This window comes from Vollenhovia emeryi, unplaced genomic scaffold (assembly GCF_000949405.1).
Source record: "Vollenhovia emeryi isolate VEMERY1.0 unplaced genomic scaffold, V.emery_V1.0 DF939294.1, whole genome shotgun sequence".
Lineage (NCBI taxonomy): Eukaryota > Metazoa > Arthropoda > Insecta > Hymenoptera > Formicidae > Vollenhovia > Vollenhovia emeryi.
In genome coordinates, this window is record NW_011967072.1 from 204,842 (window position 1) to 221,323 (window position 16,482).

At 39.5% G+C, this 16,482-nt stretch overlaps 2 protein-coding genes across 2 annotated transcripts; both read left to right on the top strand.

The window, feature by feature from the left end:
* Positions 1-6,915: 6,915 nt before the first annotated feature.
* Positions 6,916-11,444, top strand: LOC105559044. Its single transcript, XM_012007054.1, has 5 exons — positions 6,916-6,987; positions 7,509-7,748; positions 8,189-8,233; positions 9,073-9,225; positions 10,649-11,444. Exons 1-5 carry the CDS (start codon positions 6,916-6,918, stop codon positions 10,853-10,855), a joined length of 717 nt encoding a protein of 238 aa, XP_011862444.1. The 3' UTR covers positions 10,856-11,444.
* A 2,499-nt stretch (positions 11,445-13,943) lies between these two features.
* LOC105559037 lies at positions 13,944-16,097 on the top strand. Its single transcript, XM_012007043.1, has 3 exons — positions 13,944-13,994; positions 14,403-14,438; positions 15,019-16,097. Exons 1-3 carry the CDS (start codon positions 13,983-13,985, stop codon positions 15,244-15,246), a joined length of 276 nt encoding a protein of 91 aa, XP_011862433.1. The 5' UTR covers positions 13,944-13,982; the 3' UTR covers positions 15,247-16,097.
* The last annotated feature ends 385 nt before the right edge of the window (positions 16,098-16,482 follow it).

Consider the following 16,482-nt stretch of genomic DNA (forward strand, 5'->3'; position numbering starts at 1 on the left):
GAACCGTGTTATTTCGCGCGTATAAGAAGCATCATTTTCCATATTTGTCTCTCTCAAAGTCATTGCTGGGCATTCTGGCGCAATTAGATGGCACCTGGCTGCGCTGAATTCCAATCTAGACCTCTTACAATTCGCGATCGAATAATTGGGCCTACGTTTCCGATAGTATTACAATCGACTTCACGATAAAAGGAAAACGAAATTCTTTTCCAAATTGTAGATCGTTTCAAGCTTACAATTAATCCCAGCGCGAAATGACTCGTCAATCGACGCCGAAATGACGTTGAATCGACATCGACACCGTCAAATTGACGTCGAATCAACGTCGAATTTGAAAGCGTCGATTCGTTTCGACGAATCATTTCTCACTGGGATTCGTTCTTAATCGTCAATTTTTGGACGTCCTTGCCGTGCCTTAAATTAATTAAGAGTCAAACGGGGACAGTCACTGATAATTTAATCAATTATCTTGACCCTGGTTTGCTTACAAATAGCATCGTCATTCCGCGGACCTTTTTCATTCAGCCGTTCTTTGTGTTCCCAAGACGAAGATTTATTGCTTTCATTATTCAAGAATTGGACCGACGGGTGTTCTTACACCGCGATAATAGTCAAGGCATCCGAACTGAAAGATTTTCCTTTGTTTTACTCAACACCTTAATTAAATAAATAAAAAAGAAATGCCTTTGTTTAGGAATATCTATACGACGGAAATATATAAGAAAAATATTATAAATTTAATAATATTAAACAAAATTTCGCGCGACCCGTCGGGATCGATCGGGATTTTATGATCTCCCAAGCCGGTAGGTCAGGTCAGTTTCCAACACGTCGAACACGTCGAACGCGTTGCTCTAGATTCGCGTCCAAGGATGGCAATTGCGCCACGATCCCCGACGGCTAATGCGGATTCCCATATCTGCGAGGAACGCGAGCGAACGACAGAATCTCGCCTAGAAAGTAAACTTCCATGCCGCCTGCGGGCGGCTACGCCCTCGGATCTGGTCAAGCTTTAATCATTTAATTACGCTCTGCGAAGGTGAAGCGGCGAGCATCGGAAGAGGAATCGGTGTAATTGTCATTCCTGATCGAAGAGGAAGGACGGACACGATTATTGCCGATAAGATTCGGTCGCACTGTTTTGAGAATTGAATGGAAAGTAAAATTCAAGAATATAATTCTATCAGTTTATCGATATTAATTTGCGCTTCTTATAAATAAAACAACGAGTACTTTGGTATATTTAAAAACAAAACCACTTTTCACGATAGGTATCTGCCTGTTTATATGCGGCGCGTTATAAATTTTGTAGGATCACCATTTTCTACTTTTCTATCTTCAGAAGTTTGGTCTTTGTAGTTAGTTGTAAATTGAGTGCAAAAGTTTGCGAGATTCTCGAGATTCTTGAGCGAAGTTTAAAGATCTTTTAATGATCATCCTTGGATGGGAATATGGAGCAGTTGTCTCGACTTGGAAGACATAAAAACCGCTCGACATTGATCGTTGCATTCGATGAGAACGGAGCGTCATCAATTGGCATTCCGGTCGATCAAGATCACGATTAGGCGAACGTATTTGGTAATTGTTATATATAAGTCGTTTGCCTAAAAATACGGTACATTTCTATATATTTGTATACAGTTGGAACGTAAAAATCTTTATTAAAAATTTATTTAATAGCATTACTATTGTTATTATGACAAATTTATACGGTTATGATTACATTTAGATATTTATAATATTATTAATTTAGTATTAATTATTATTTTAAGCACATATCTGTGATTATATGAATTTATTGACAATTGTTTAGCTGCGTTCTCTTTTTGTACATAACGATTTTTAAAAACTTAAAGATTTACAACAATTTACCGACCTTGTTTCACTGAAACATTATTCTGGGCATAACTGGCCGCATAATGAAATCACGCTCGGGATAATTACCGTGCTTCATTAATTTTAACGTTTGTAATTACTACGTTCGTTATCTGCGTCTAAAAATAATCTCCTTATTATCTGCTTCCTTCGAAGATTTAACGTGATAAAAGATTTAAAGTGAGTTTTGTATAAGGAACAAATAGTGCTTTAAACAATTAGTAAAATTCAAAAGGCTCTAATGTGAAAGCGCAAATACGAAGTAACAAAGGAGTAAGAGCCAAGGAATGTTGGCGTCTAAATAATTGTAATTTTAAGTCTGGCGCGAAAAATAATACCTCAGCCAGGAATTGAACCTGGACCTCCCTCTAAATAGAGTCTCGTTATTGGTTTCTTTCAAATAAAAATTAAATTCATATAAAATATGTACAGCTTTATCTGTACAATTTAAAACTCAGTGTACTAATATAGAGAGGAAAGTCCCCTATTATGAGATACGTTTCTAATATGAGATAGCAGGTTTTCAACGTCCAACTTCAATCACAAATCTTTTTTCGCAACGATTACGCAATCCAACAACGAATTTTTCACTAAACAGATTTCGCTCCCAGAGCAATAGATCATGGTGGAATCAACTGATGCCTATTAACGCCTATTAATTTAACGGAAATCCCGCTATCCCATATTAGGATCCTATTTTATAATAAGGGACTTTCGTCCGCTAATTACATGTCGAAACTTGAAATAACAATAATTAAAATGAAATATGTGCGGGTATGTTCTGCTATGCGTATGCCGCTTTCTCTACCTTCTACATTGTGAATTAAAATATACGGTTTAAGTTCAATTAAAAGTGGTGAATCCTTATTTTTATGTATCGCAGCCTTTTGCAACGAAAGTTCCTTGTGCAATATCGATCTTACGTAAAGAATCTCGCCCGTCTAAACGATTTTTTCTCATCAGCGCTTATTCGCGAATACTCTCGCGTGTTTTGGTGCGCGATCGCAGCCGCGCTATCGTGCGAAATCACTTCTCCGCGCAATAGAACAGCCGCCCGACAAACGGAACACAATGCAACATATTGCACAAGATCGCCGTAAACGCGGCGGTTAATACCGAGCGAAATTCGAATATCCACGCATCGAAATTACATCCCGTGGAAGTCGGTGGGGCGAGCAAAGGAAAAAAGAAACGCAATATCGTCGCGTATTCGTGTATACGTTTCGTTCATTCGCTACTCGTCTGTCCGTTTGTTTTAATCTCGACTTTCATGGTCGGATGCGTAAATCGTGACTCGCCGATGGATGATTCACTCGGTGGATGATTCGCGCGTCTGTTAGCCGCAAATTGCGACATCCACTTTATCTAGCGTTATGCTTTGCCGACCGACTGCGATTGACTCTCGGCGCGCAGGAAGCGATAATGGACGAGAATAGATAATTAGCTGCTACCGCATAATTGCCGCTATTGCGGAAACCGGAAATAGTTTACACTTGCCTTTTACTGTGCGTATGCGGGATTACGCGTAATCCCCGCGAAGGAGCGCATGAGAGACTCTCCGTTTGTAAAGTAACTTTACCCTTTTTTTGTCAGGAAATGGTGCGCGGAAAAAATGTAGCTGCCGTAGCTAAAACTGCACGTGGTAACTGAATTTCAGCTGTAAAATATGGACAGCTAATATTTAGTTGCGGCAGCTACACGGAGAGGATTTTCTCTTAAAATCTACCCCGAAAATCGCGTAATCGTGGGCATTTTGAAGAACTTTATGGGAGTTTTCTGAAATTTTACCATATATTTTACTAGTAAAATGTGTGGTAAAATTTCAAAAAACTCTCATAAAAGTCCTCGAAATGCCGCATTGCCTCACGATTTTCGGGATAAATTTCCAGAGAAAATTCTCTCCCCGTGTAATATCATGCTTATCATATTTTGCTGCTGTGCCTATTATATCAGGTGCGACAGCAAACCGTTTGCTGCGGTTTAGAAATTTATAATTAATAATTAATGCAGCAAAATATTTTTAGCAAATCATGTTTTGCTACGGCAGCAAACTTTTTTTTTCAATGTATAAGTTTCAAGTATGCCGATGCTTTCATCTGTTCTCATTTATCGATTTCATCGTAGCAAGTAACACAATTGAAAAAGCAAATAGCAAACGTTTAACATGGAGGTTATAGCGACCCGCTTAATGTATTATGTACTGCGAGCGAAAATTGTTTCGTACACGTGCTTGAGATTGGTTTATCGAGTGCAGCGATGCACGAATTGCATTTTCCGCGGGGGAAAGCGCGTTCGGGCTGCGGTGCAACGGTGCATAAGCGAACGGAACGTGATTTTGCGAATTTTTTTCGATTTTATCCACGTGTGTCAATTATCTAATCAAATTGCACAGATTGCACCTGCCGGCTAATAAGAAACTACGCGATATAACGTAATCGCGCGAAATTACACGCGATGCAAGCAAAATATAAAAAAAAAACAGAGCGCACGGCGACATATTTTCGTGTTATTACTCGCATGCTTTCACTAACTTTTTATTTATTCTCTCGTGTTTCTAATTCGTATCATTGTGTGCTGATATTTACGTAAAAAATATTCCTACGAATTGTCGAAAAATATAAATGTATACCCTTTCCCTCTTCCCGATACGCCCGTACGTTGTTGAAATATTTAAAGGCTTGTTTAAAGGTTTCACTCGCGAAATCTCCCTCGGGCATCACAGTGCGATGCAACGCGAGCGTTGCATTAATATTTCCCGCGCGCCCGCTGCATCGACGAACACGCGTCCATATCTCTTTCTCTTCCTCTCTTGTTCGTCTGATCCGAACAGAGCGAACGTGAAACGTTACAAAATAATGAGAATCGTTAAACTTCCCAGGTTTTGCAACGATTCCACTGCACGACGTATCTACATCCACGCGGGGTTGTTGTTCCGCGCATACACTTGTGAGAAATGCAACGAATCGTGCTTGGCTGGAGTTGCGCAAATCGCGTACCGAGGTACCGCGGCTTTTATACCGAGTAAAGGCGACCGTCGGCCTTAGTCTTTGCGGGTAATTGCTAATCGGTCGGAAAAAGCGCGGCCGACGACGAAGAAACGTAGGGGCGTTCACTTCTACCGCTCGGAAACGACGATTTTGCGCTCGCAAAAATCGCACTATGCAGTTCGTGCTTTCGAAGGGAACAAGAGCGAGAGTGAGAGACAGAGAGAAAGAGAAAGAGAGAGAGGGGGGGGGGGAGGGAGAGGGGGACAGAGAGAGAGAGAGAGAGAGAAAGAGAGAGAACCAGATGTTGTTCGATGTGACCCAGAACTAAATGCGTTCATGGCTATAGCCACCTCTAGTAACCAGTAGTTGCGAAATTAGCGCTGCTCATAAAGCGCGCGTTTATTAGACCCGAGGGTGAATGACGCACAGGGGGAAAATTACTGAAACTACTGTGTACTAAAAATTGAAAGACCGAGCTACTGTCTGTACGAAATGTATCTACAATTTCACAATGTGACCAAAGAATTGTCTGCCTCGGAGGAACTGCGCTAAAATGCAGAGGAACAAGTATCGTTTACTGGAATGTAAATTTATTGTTAGAACGTAATAATGAATCGGCGCGCTACAGAGAACTAATTTAAAACTCATCATTGAAAAAGAAAGAGTTAAACTGACAATCGACATCATGAAATAATGGAGCATTTAATTAATAGATCGTTTTTCACACATTGGCAACGTCGATAACATTTTTGTAATATCTGTTTAAGAGTAAGTAAACATATTCCATTTATAAAACTATAAAATTTTAAAAGGAATCTCTTGGAAATGAAATTATGGAAGAATGTGTTATTGAATCGTTAAAGAATATTGCCTTATTAAATTACATGTTATCTGGTTAATCCACAGCAATAATAACTCTGAAAAGTCTTATTGTTAGCTCTACGTTCGTGTGCCAATTTCTCAGCGTAGCAGTGATTTCGACACGAGACCGACTTTAGTGAGACAAATGACTAGAAACAGAAGAAACAGATCGCACGGTTCTCCTCGCGCGCTACCAGCTAAACGTCGATTAAAGAAACTCAGATTTCGCTATTGCAGCGTTAATGTGCGTATATAGGACGGAACTGTATATCGTCAGTTAATTAAACTCGAGCCGAGTGAAGAAACGGCGGATTTCGCCGTTATGAAATTAATATACCGTATATTAAACGGAATTGTATTACCCATAAATTAATTAGCCCCAGGCCAGGAAGGATTTCGCAGTGTGGAAAAGGATAAAAAAAAGGATTTATTTCGAGTTTATGCGGTTTCGAGAAGAAACCGCGGTGGAACGAATATGCCGCAACCGAAATGTGGAATCAATTCTCGTTCTTTCCGTTCTCCTACTACATCGTCGTTTTCACTCGTTTCTTTTTCCAAAATAGCGGCGTCGGATACGGTTGCGAAATTGACAGCGAGACAGAACTCACGCCGACGGATCTCGCGTCGCGGAAATCCATTGTTCTCCAGTTTCCTGCCAAATTCGCGTTAATTGGGGTCCAAGGCAGATTTTTCTCAAACGCCGTTTTCCGCCGCGAAACGTCTGAGAAAAACGGACGACCATCTTCTGCTTCCCGTAGAATTATAACGTAATTACGCTCTATTACGCGAGAGTCGTATATTTCATCTGAGGCAGTTACGGCGAGATATCGCGCGGAAAGATAGGGCCAATTGTTATTTTATGGTTGCACGGCACGTCTTTTACGCAAGTCGCGCAACGAAAAAGGAAAAAAAACAAACACCCCGCGAGCGCGTTTTCTTTCTCGTAAACTCGCCTTTGGATTTTCCTGGAGCGCGTTACATCCTAATCAGCCGACTTCATCAGCACGAGTTACGCCTGGCGCACCTGCAATACGCGAACTCCTTGCTAACGTTACTCGTTACATGCTGGGTTAGTAACCGCTGCGATTTAACAACGTGATCAATACATCACGACCGTGATCTGTGGATCCGGAACGATCGATCTTCGACGAGAAGCGAGAAATCAGCAGTGCTTATTAAGACGATTGTGAATATGATGTGGTGCCGTTTGTCAAAGTTGTGCAATTCGTTCGTACAAGGTGATCCGTTCCGTAACAGGATAGTGGTATCTAATGTTAGAAGAAACATGACGGAAGACAGATTGAAGTACACGCGGTAAACTAACAGTCAGTAGCAACGGTTCTAGATGTTTTCGATTAGCGGTGTTAAACCTTCTAATTCCGAACAAAAATCTTTGCTTCTAACATTGGAAACATTTAAAAACAAAGCATTAAGTGTAGCCACGCGGTGAGTATATAGTCCAGTTCTACTTTCCTTTAGCTTTATACGTGTGTGTCTATTTGCTCATGCAATCTTGCGAAACGTAATAATTTAGCTTTATGTAAATCCACTTTCCCACGTAAACTTACGAAATAGACCAATTCCTGAAAATAGAAAAAAATTATCCATCTCAGATTTTGCAAATTGCCGATAGATTTAGTAGCCTGTCTCGCGCCGTAAATGAATTCGTGTTCTTTATTCGAGCGACCTGCTTTTTCCACCGGCGGCGGATTTCATTTGGAGTGCCCTCCTTCGATGGGCCATGATCCTTGAGCGTCCTTAAGGGTCCCGTCTTGGTACCGGAAGGTACGATCGTGGCTGATTGAAACCGAGCCTCCCAATAAGGGATCTGAAAGGGTCCCGCTATTGGTGAAAGGGGTCCGCATCCAAAGCAGTGCAATCGTCGGTGCCCCCGCCTCATCCCTGGGCCCCCCTGGGCCTGGGCAGGGCTCCGCTATAAAAGCATACCGCGTCGCCCCTCGAACACGTAGTGTCTCCCCGCGTAGCGCACAAGAAAAACTATCATCACACACCATGAAGTTCTTCGTAAGTTTCTCCTCGCGTGTACAACGCGAGGAAGTAAAAGTTAATCGTTGTGCCCGAGAATAATCCCCCTGCGACTGATCGTGGGGATTCTATTACGCGGTGTCGCAAGTTCTGCATTTGCCTAGGCGTTTCTGCTGCATTTGTTTTGCATTATTAATAATACAAATTAATTCTATAAATATTTCAACCATTTTATTTTACATTATGTACATACAAATAATGTCAATTAAAAATATTAATTAATTTTCAATTATTATATCTTAATTTAAATCGTTCATAATTTTGTTTAATTATTGGTTTTCCGTAATTTCTATTGTATCATAATATAAAGATCAAATATGTATACGCAGAGTATATAATATATTTTTACATTATTATATATATTATTTATTGTGCGTGCGCATTACATTGCACTGCATTATATTGTTTTATGATTGCAGGTTGTTTTGTTCGCCATTGTGGCGGTCGCCAGCGCTGGATATGAGGCAAGTACTTTATAATCGTCCTTTAAAGAAGCTCGTATTATAAATATTAATTTAAATTATTGTTTCTCTTTGAATACGCAAACGTGTAATGGTAAAATACTAATTTTATTGTAACACAAATGTAAATTGCCTGTCAACGTTACTACCATTTCTCTGGACTTCACTCTTGTAATTAATCAAACTTTAATTATTCCATTCTTGTTATTAATTTTTAGTGATTCTCAACGTTTCTTTCTTCTTAAATAACTAAACATTTCTGATATTCGAGCGACTCGAGGAAACGCACTTTAACTAAGGTATCCGTCTGTGTAATCGCCACTTCTTCTTAATCTATTTTTGAGGAAAAGACTTGTAGATTTCTCTAATCTCTCAGTTTTCGCAAATTAATCTTTCAAAAGTAAGCCGCTGTTATTGTCGTTCATCAAGCATGACTGGCGTGTTTCGCTTAACTGTACTTTTTATATTCTGACCTCGGCAGGAACTGGAACTTGCTACGTTTCTCTATAAGTTTTAATCTACTGATCGACAAATTTGTACAATCACAACTGGTAATAAAACCTCCTTTAATCTTTCTTCTCGTCTTCGTGGATGTTTCTACATCGACATTATTCTCATTCTATTCTTGGCAATGTTCTCTCGACCTATGATAACGCCTCATTTCTTAAAAACACCATTGCTGATTGATCAACGTCATGTGGACTACGAAGGCTCCTTCTATTTCTCTTCCGACGACCGAGTAACTTTGGACGTACTCGGCGGGAAAGTAACCTCACGTAACACCCGTGTTACCAAGGCGATCGATTCCGATCATATGAAACAGACTGTTTGACGCACCTCAGATCGAGCAGCCCTGGGCGGCTCCCGTGGTGCACGCTTCTCCAGTGGTGCATGCCCCGGTGGTGCACGCGCCCCAGCCCTGGGTCGCGCCCCAGCCCTGGGTAGCGCCCGAGCCCAATTACGTCAAGGTCGCTGCTCCTGTTGCGCACGCCAAGGTAATGGTGGTAGAAAACTGTCGCCGAGAGGTCGATCGTGTTACATGATAGATACATTTGATCGCCTCTCCGCGGCTTTGGCAGAGCCGCAAACAAGTCGGCTAAATTCATTTATTGCCCGATGAAGGTAATGCGTTAACGGGAAATGTTGAAATGAAGTCGCTACGGCGATGACAGTAGAGAAATATCGCCAAAACTAGAGACCTTTAGCACTTGACATTACACCAAGCGTATGAGAGTATATTTCCAGTCGGTACCGCGAATGCGACAAGACTGAAACAGAACCTGAAACAATGAGTAAGTTAGGAAACACTAATTACAGTTTATCGCATGACCGAAGTCGAGAAATACTCGCTAGGCAGTGAGATAATTAATATATCTTACCTTGCGCAAGTGTGACCTAAAGATATCTAAGACGATATTATTGCTTAAGACATTTGACACGATAGTGCCATAATTACTTAATTACAGACGATAGGTAAATAATAACGGTTTTCGGCAAATGTCAAACGGGAAACCGAACAGAAAGTGCTATTTCGTATCGTTGATTGCGCCTTCCCCCGTCCGTTTAATAACCGGTCGATTTCTAATGTTACATTACGTTACTAGATCTGATCAGCAGTTACGTGTATTTCTTGCTTTAAACTGCAGCTGAACCGGCAACGAAGTAGGTGTCCGCGATTGTAAACTAATTGGATTTCCTACTTAATCGGAGACCTATAAACAGGCCGTGACGAAATCCGGTTCAATTGCACCGAAATAATCGGTGCAGCTAGTTTACGTAACGCCTGTTCCGCCTCCAAGTCCTTGTTGCATAATTAATGATAAGCAGCTTGGATTACCTGTGTTCGATTCGTTTTCACAACTGTTCAGAAATCTGGTAGTAATGTTAAGTATTTATTAGGAAAGAGTAAAATCTCTGTAAAATTTTCTAAATTTTTTATTGATAATTATGGATTATCCTTGTATTATCATAGTTCTATTGTACAACGACAGTAAAATACAACGCGCATAAATATATAACACATTTTTAACTCAAAAAGTTTTGTTTCAATACAAGTTTAACAGTTAATTTTAATAATACAAATTAACTTAGTATCTTATTCAGCTCTAATTTTTATAATAAATTATTGATGCCACAGAATTAACATCGTTTGATTGCGAAGTGGTTTTGCGAAATAATTTCAAAGTCAATGTTTCTTACGGATTATTGATATAAATGAATATTTTTGCATAGTTTATAATACATATATCAATACATGTAACATTTGCATTAAAAAATTTTAACACATACATTATTTGAATTATTTTCTATAATTGATTATTTTCTGCTTTGTCAATTGCAATTACTTTTACACGTACACAAAAGCGATATTTAAATATTCTAGACATAGTGTTAATATTATTTTGTTATCATTTACAGCACGTCTACCACGCGCACTACATTCCCCAGCAGCCCGCCATCCCAGCCCCACATCCGGCTCCCCTGCATATCAAGGGAAACGACCACGTGACTAGACTACATTATTCCGGTCCCCATGTTGGGCACCCGCATCTCGTCGGTGAAGAGCATTACGTACCCGCCCCGGAACCCGCCATCTCCGTCGTGAAGCACGGACACGGCTGGTAAATCTAAGGACCCCCGTCTAACGATGCCCCCTGACTAAAACCGAAGGTCCAGAGTGGTTCATACCGAAATGGCAGTCATCCCGAGTTTTATCAATCATAACAATGACAGCAGACAACTCCGTCAACGATGTATCTGGTTTTTCGGGAATCTAAATATAGTTGCAATACAGACAAACATAAGGACAAGGATCCATTGACAATCGTCAAAATCAGCGTCCCCGGGGAATTTTTGGAGTCCCAGGAGACACGGAAAAAAAAATCGTGGACCACTCGCGGATCGCAGACCAGGCAGCCAAACTCAAGAATAAAAAAATCTCGTCTTGACTTTATCTTAGAGCTACATATGACACGCCTTACACAAATACACATGGACACGAACACCCGCGTCTTTTTCTGTTCCTCCGTTTATCCCAACACCGAAATTCTCGTGCGGCAAATGTGATATTGAAGAAGACATCACAACATCAGAGAGAGCGTTTTCCCTTTCCCCCTCATTCTCGAATCCCGCCCTATTTTTCTTCACTGTCTGCAGCAACACTTTTATTTATTTTCTAATAAAAGTTGATTTGTGTACGTCTTGTGATAAACCAGGAATTGCATTGTCGTTTTTTATTCGACCACCCAGCACGTCCTTCTCAGCCCGTTCGTCTTTCCTCCGTTCCGCCTCCATATTTGTATGCCTACCTTTATTCGCGTTAATTTTTTTTTCTTCCATTCTTCCTCCCTTCCCCCGAAGGGAGTGATAACGACTAGTTGCGATAGAGCTCGAGCGAAAGAAATAAATTCCGGCACGGTTACGTGTAGAACGTATGCAAAATAACAAATTGTGCAATATATTATTAAATGAGTACACGTGCTATACACCGTTCTACAATTTCCTCACAGCTTTTTCCGAGCCGCATTCTCAAAGTCTCCAAGATCAGTCAAGTGTAACAGGGCACAGACTACTTGTTTACTAGTCAACATGCAGTGTGACGAGGTTGCATTTAAAAGTCTATGAAAGTTCGCTTGTACCGCTTGTAAACTAGGACACTTTGTAATCAGAATTAATTACCATTTAATTAAATTATTAATGAAACATTTATTATAGCAGCAAAGCAATATGCAATAACAGCCCGTTTAGCGCCCGTTTTAACTCAGCTAGGGAGCAATACAATTATTATATTTATTAATAGCTGCCATTACAAAGTTAATTCGATATTAATTTCAATATACTTCGATTTACAGATTTTTTTATATATAACAAATATGTGCAAGAAAATGATAATAATTTTACGTTACAAAAGTACAGATGTGCGCCAGTAGTAAAACTTTATCTCTATTACGTTATATGTCATTCCTTTAAATTTTAGGTTTATTCTCGACTCTTGCATTATTAAATAAATTATTAATCAAGTCATATTACCATATACATATATTTAAATGTTGCTTAAATATAAGTAGAAAATTAGAAAATAAAAGTCAAAACTACAGTTAAAGCATTGTAATTAAAACACGTATTAGTGAAATGAATGAAATTAAACATAATAAATTTATGCATACAAGATGTTCGGCAACAGGTGAGATAAAATTTAAGGAATGATTCTACATAATAAAATAAGACGAAAATTTAAGAAGAACAAGATTGCAGTGGAGGCTTCGTATTTCAGTTATAAATGTTTGAAAATTCGTGTAAAATCGCGATTTTACGTGATAAAAACCGAAGCCTACACCGAAATTTCGCTACATTTGGTTTTTATCTTATTTTATTATTTCATGGGGGAAAGAGAGAGAGAGAGAGAGAGAGAGAGAGAGAGAGAGAGAATATATATATATATATATATCACTTTTTACATTTTGTTCCACCCGTTGCCAAACACCCTGTATATCTACACATGTCTCAAATTTTATGCTGTAATTATATAACAAAATGTAATAAACAATATTAAGAATAATTGTGTAAGATGTATGCAAGACGCAAAAATAATAATGCAAATCATGTAATAGGGTACAACATCCCTTCTCTTATGAAATTTTACTAAAATTGGACAAAGGTTGAATAAATGTTATGATTAGAATTGGGTCAAAATTAATATAGAGCTAATTAATTGAAAGTTAAACCGTGTTACTATTATAAATAGATAAGTCAATCAACCACCATAGGTCAAATCTTCTACTTAATCTTACGAAACGTTTTGTAATTTCTTAAAAAAGAAATCGCAAATCATGTAATAGGTCTCAACATTCCTTCTCTTATGAAATTTTACTAAAATTGGACAAAGGTTGAATAAATGTTATGATTAGAATTGGGTCAAAATTAATATAGAGCTAATTAATTGAAAGTTAAACCGTGTTACTATTATAAATAGATAAGTGAATCAACCACCGTAGGTCAAATCTTCTACTCAATCTTACGAAACGTTGTAATTCCTTAAAAAAGAAATCGCAAATCATGTAATAGGTCTCAACACACCTTCCGTTATGAAATTTTGCTAAACTTGGACAAAGGTTAAATAAACGTTGTGATTAGAATTAGGTCAAAATTAATCTAGAGCTAATTAATTGAAAATTAGACCGTGTTACTATTATAAATAGATAAGTCAATCAACCAGCGCAGATCAAATCTTCTACCCAATCTTACGAAACGTTGCAATTCCTTAAAAAAAAAATCGCAAACTATCGCGTGAATTATTGTCGATTTAATCATTGTAATTTGTAGTTGAATGGCAATGCCATTCAACACGCCATTCTTGCCCAAGAAAAGCATATTTTACTTCATATTCACATTCACACTCACCGATTGCTGCGGTGAACTAGATTAACGACAGTTACCTCTTTGAGAAGCCACATCTCACGATCTTCAGCATCTTCAAGGGTGATGTTGGCGTTGATATCGAAAATATCGGAAGCGTGACAAGGCGTGACGTCGCGGTTGGGCGGGCACCTAACAAGGGGGCCCGAAAGGGTGTCGGTCGCGTGGTTACTTGGTTAGTGAAAGGGGTCCGTGTGACGTGCTACGTCGTGCCCCCGCCTGACGCCCTGGAGTGGGCCTGGACTTGGGCAGGGACCTGCTATAAAAGCATACCGCGTCGCCCCTTGAAGACATAGTGTTTGCTCGCATAACACAAGAAAAACCACCGCTCGCCAACATGAAGTTATTCGTAAGTTTTTCCCTTCACCCGCGACGACTTTGCCGCCTCGATTTATCACTTTTACTTTCATTTTACACGCACTTTTATCTGCACGCAAAATTGCAGAATAGAGGAAAACAGGCCTTGTACATTTATATGTTATAAATTTAATTATTTGGATAATTACTTTACCTCATTTAATGTATCTTTAAAACTTTATGTCCCCTATTTAATATTATAACATGACACTTATACATTACATGTATTTTTTATTTTATTCTTATTTTTTTAATCTTCTTTATTAGATAGTATATCTCTCATTTTTTATTTATTTGTAATTTTACGATTATAAACGTTTTTGCTAGAACTTATACTGAAAAGTAAAATTTTTAGCATTTGTTTTGGTATTAAATATCAAATGATGTTCTTTTATTGCAGGTTGTTCTGTTCGCCATTGTGGCTGTTGCCAGTGCTGTAAGTATTTTACAATTACTATTTTAAAAAGTTATAATAACTATTTCATAATATTTTTATCTTACTTGAAATATTTATTGTTTTTTTCAAATTCCAAGTTAACGCACACGCATTACAGAAAATAAGTAATTACACGTATATTATAGTTATTTAATGAACATTTATATATAATAGAACTAGGTTTGATGAGATATTAAAATATTATTAATTGCTAAAATCAGCGGAAATGTTTGGAGATAATTAGGTGCAAAACAATAACTGCACAGTATTAATATCTAATAATTGATTTATCATTGGATTTTCTGCTCAATTAAATAAATTATCCCCGTGTCGAAACGCGGCTGCAATTGTATCAAGTTGATCGCGTTTATTTGTGCAATTTCTGTCTCGGAGTTTCCATTGTGGTTGCTCAAGCATTTCAAACTCCCTTGCGTTCACTCGCGACGGAACGATTTCGTAATGAGGGATTACGTTCCCCGGAGAAAGAATGATTTTTTCCGAGATTATTAGACCGTTAGTATTACGTAAGAAACAACTCGGACAAGTGATACGAAATCGGCTTGTTTTCTTTGATGCTTAGGGGTACCACGCGCAGCACATCCATGTTGCCGGCAACCCCCCCATCCCAGGCGTACAGGCTCACCCGCTCGCCCTCCACGGTAACGACCACACCACCCGCCTCCACTACTCTGGTGGGCACGTAGGGCATCCGCATTTGGTGGGAGTCGAGCATTTCAACCCGGCGCCGCACTATGAGCCCAGCGTCACCAACGTGGCCACCCACGGACACGGCGGCGACTGGCATTAGATCCCCTCACCTGAGCCAGCAGACCCGCTGGTCCGGAGTGGTCCATGCCGAACCCGCCATCCTGAGGCTGACATGAGGCAGCGAATTAGCGACCACCACGATTGGTGAACGAGAACAACGAGCGAAGCCTCTGCCGAGAGCTTTTTCTTTTTCTATCTCATCGGCAAGACGTTTCAATTCCGCGCGAGATCGCTCGCCGAAGATTATGGATGTTCCGGCCTTGAGGGTCGAGGATCTCCGAGTCCTAGGATCGAGGATCACGGAGGAATATCGTTCGCAAAATTGCAATATATTGGCAGATCGAAATGAAATTCGACTGCCTCAGGATAGCCGCCATGTCTTGGGCCACTCCCGAGGACCATTCCCAGAAAGACCAGGCAATCAGACTTGAGAAAAGCCTCCCCCGTCACTCTCACATTTTCTTTTCGTTTTACCTTGACGCTACATATGACACGCATCGTACGAACACCGATGAACAAATCAGGTCCTTTCGTGCTCATTCGCCATCTCATTCCGTCGACATCGAAATTCTGTGCGGCGTATTAAAGAAGAGACCACGACATCACACACTGCGGCCATCTCTTCCTGTCCCCACTATTCGTCTTCCGGCAGCAACACTTTTATTTATTTTATAATAAAAGTCGATTTTTACGTCTTGTGATAAAATGCGTCGTTTTATTCGATCTTGCCCCGAGTGCATATCTTTCGTAATTGCAAAATAGCGCATTACGTCACCAAAGTTTTTTTTTCTTAACCCTTAGATCGCATATAAGATGAGATGAAACTGCAGAGATAAAATGCGATAACGATACAAACGTTGAATAATTGTAAAATGAAACGAGAGCTAGATTAATCAAAGTAGATAAAATAGATGTTAAAAGCAAAGCTATATTAGTTCAAATAAAACTGGAACAAATTCGCAGTTTGTTTGATATTTACTGAAGTTTATTGGATTGGATATTCACTGGCAACCGCTAATGGTGCAATACGTATCAAGTCAATCATGCAAAACAGCTCGATAGCTGGTTTGCTGGAGCTCTCGGTAATGGTCGGTCAAACAATACGTCAATTTCGCGTAGTTAACTTCATTAATATTGCTACTCGACTGTACTTCACGGTCCCAGCTACATAATTCGATCGCACAAACTAGTATTAGCTTAATGTAGTGTTTTCGCTCACTTTGTCGACTAAGCCGATCACAGCGTTTATTTAATGAATGTGTGCGGCTTCAACATA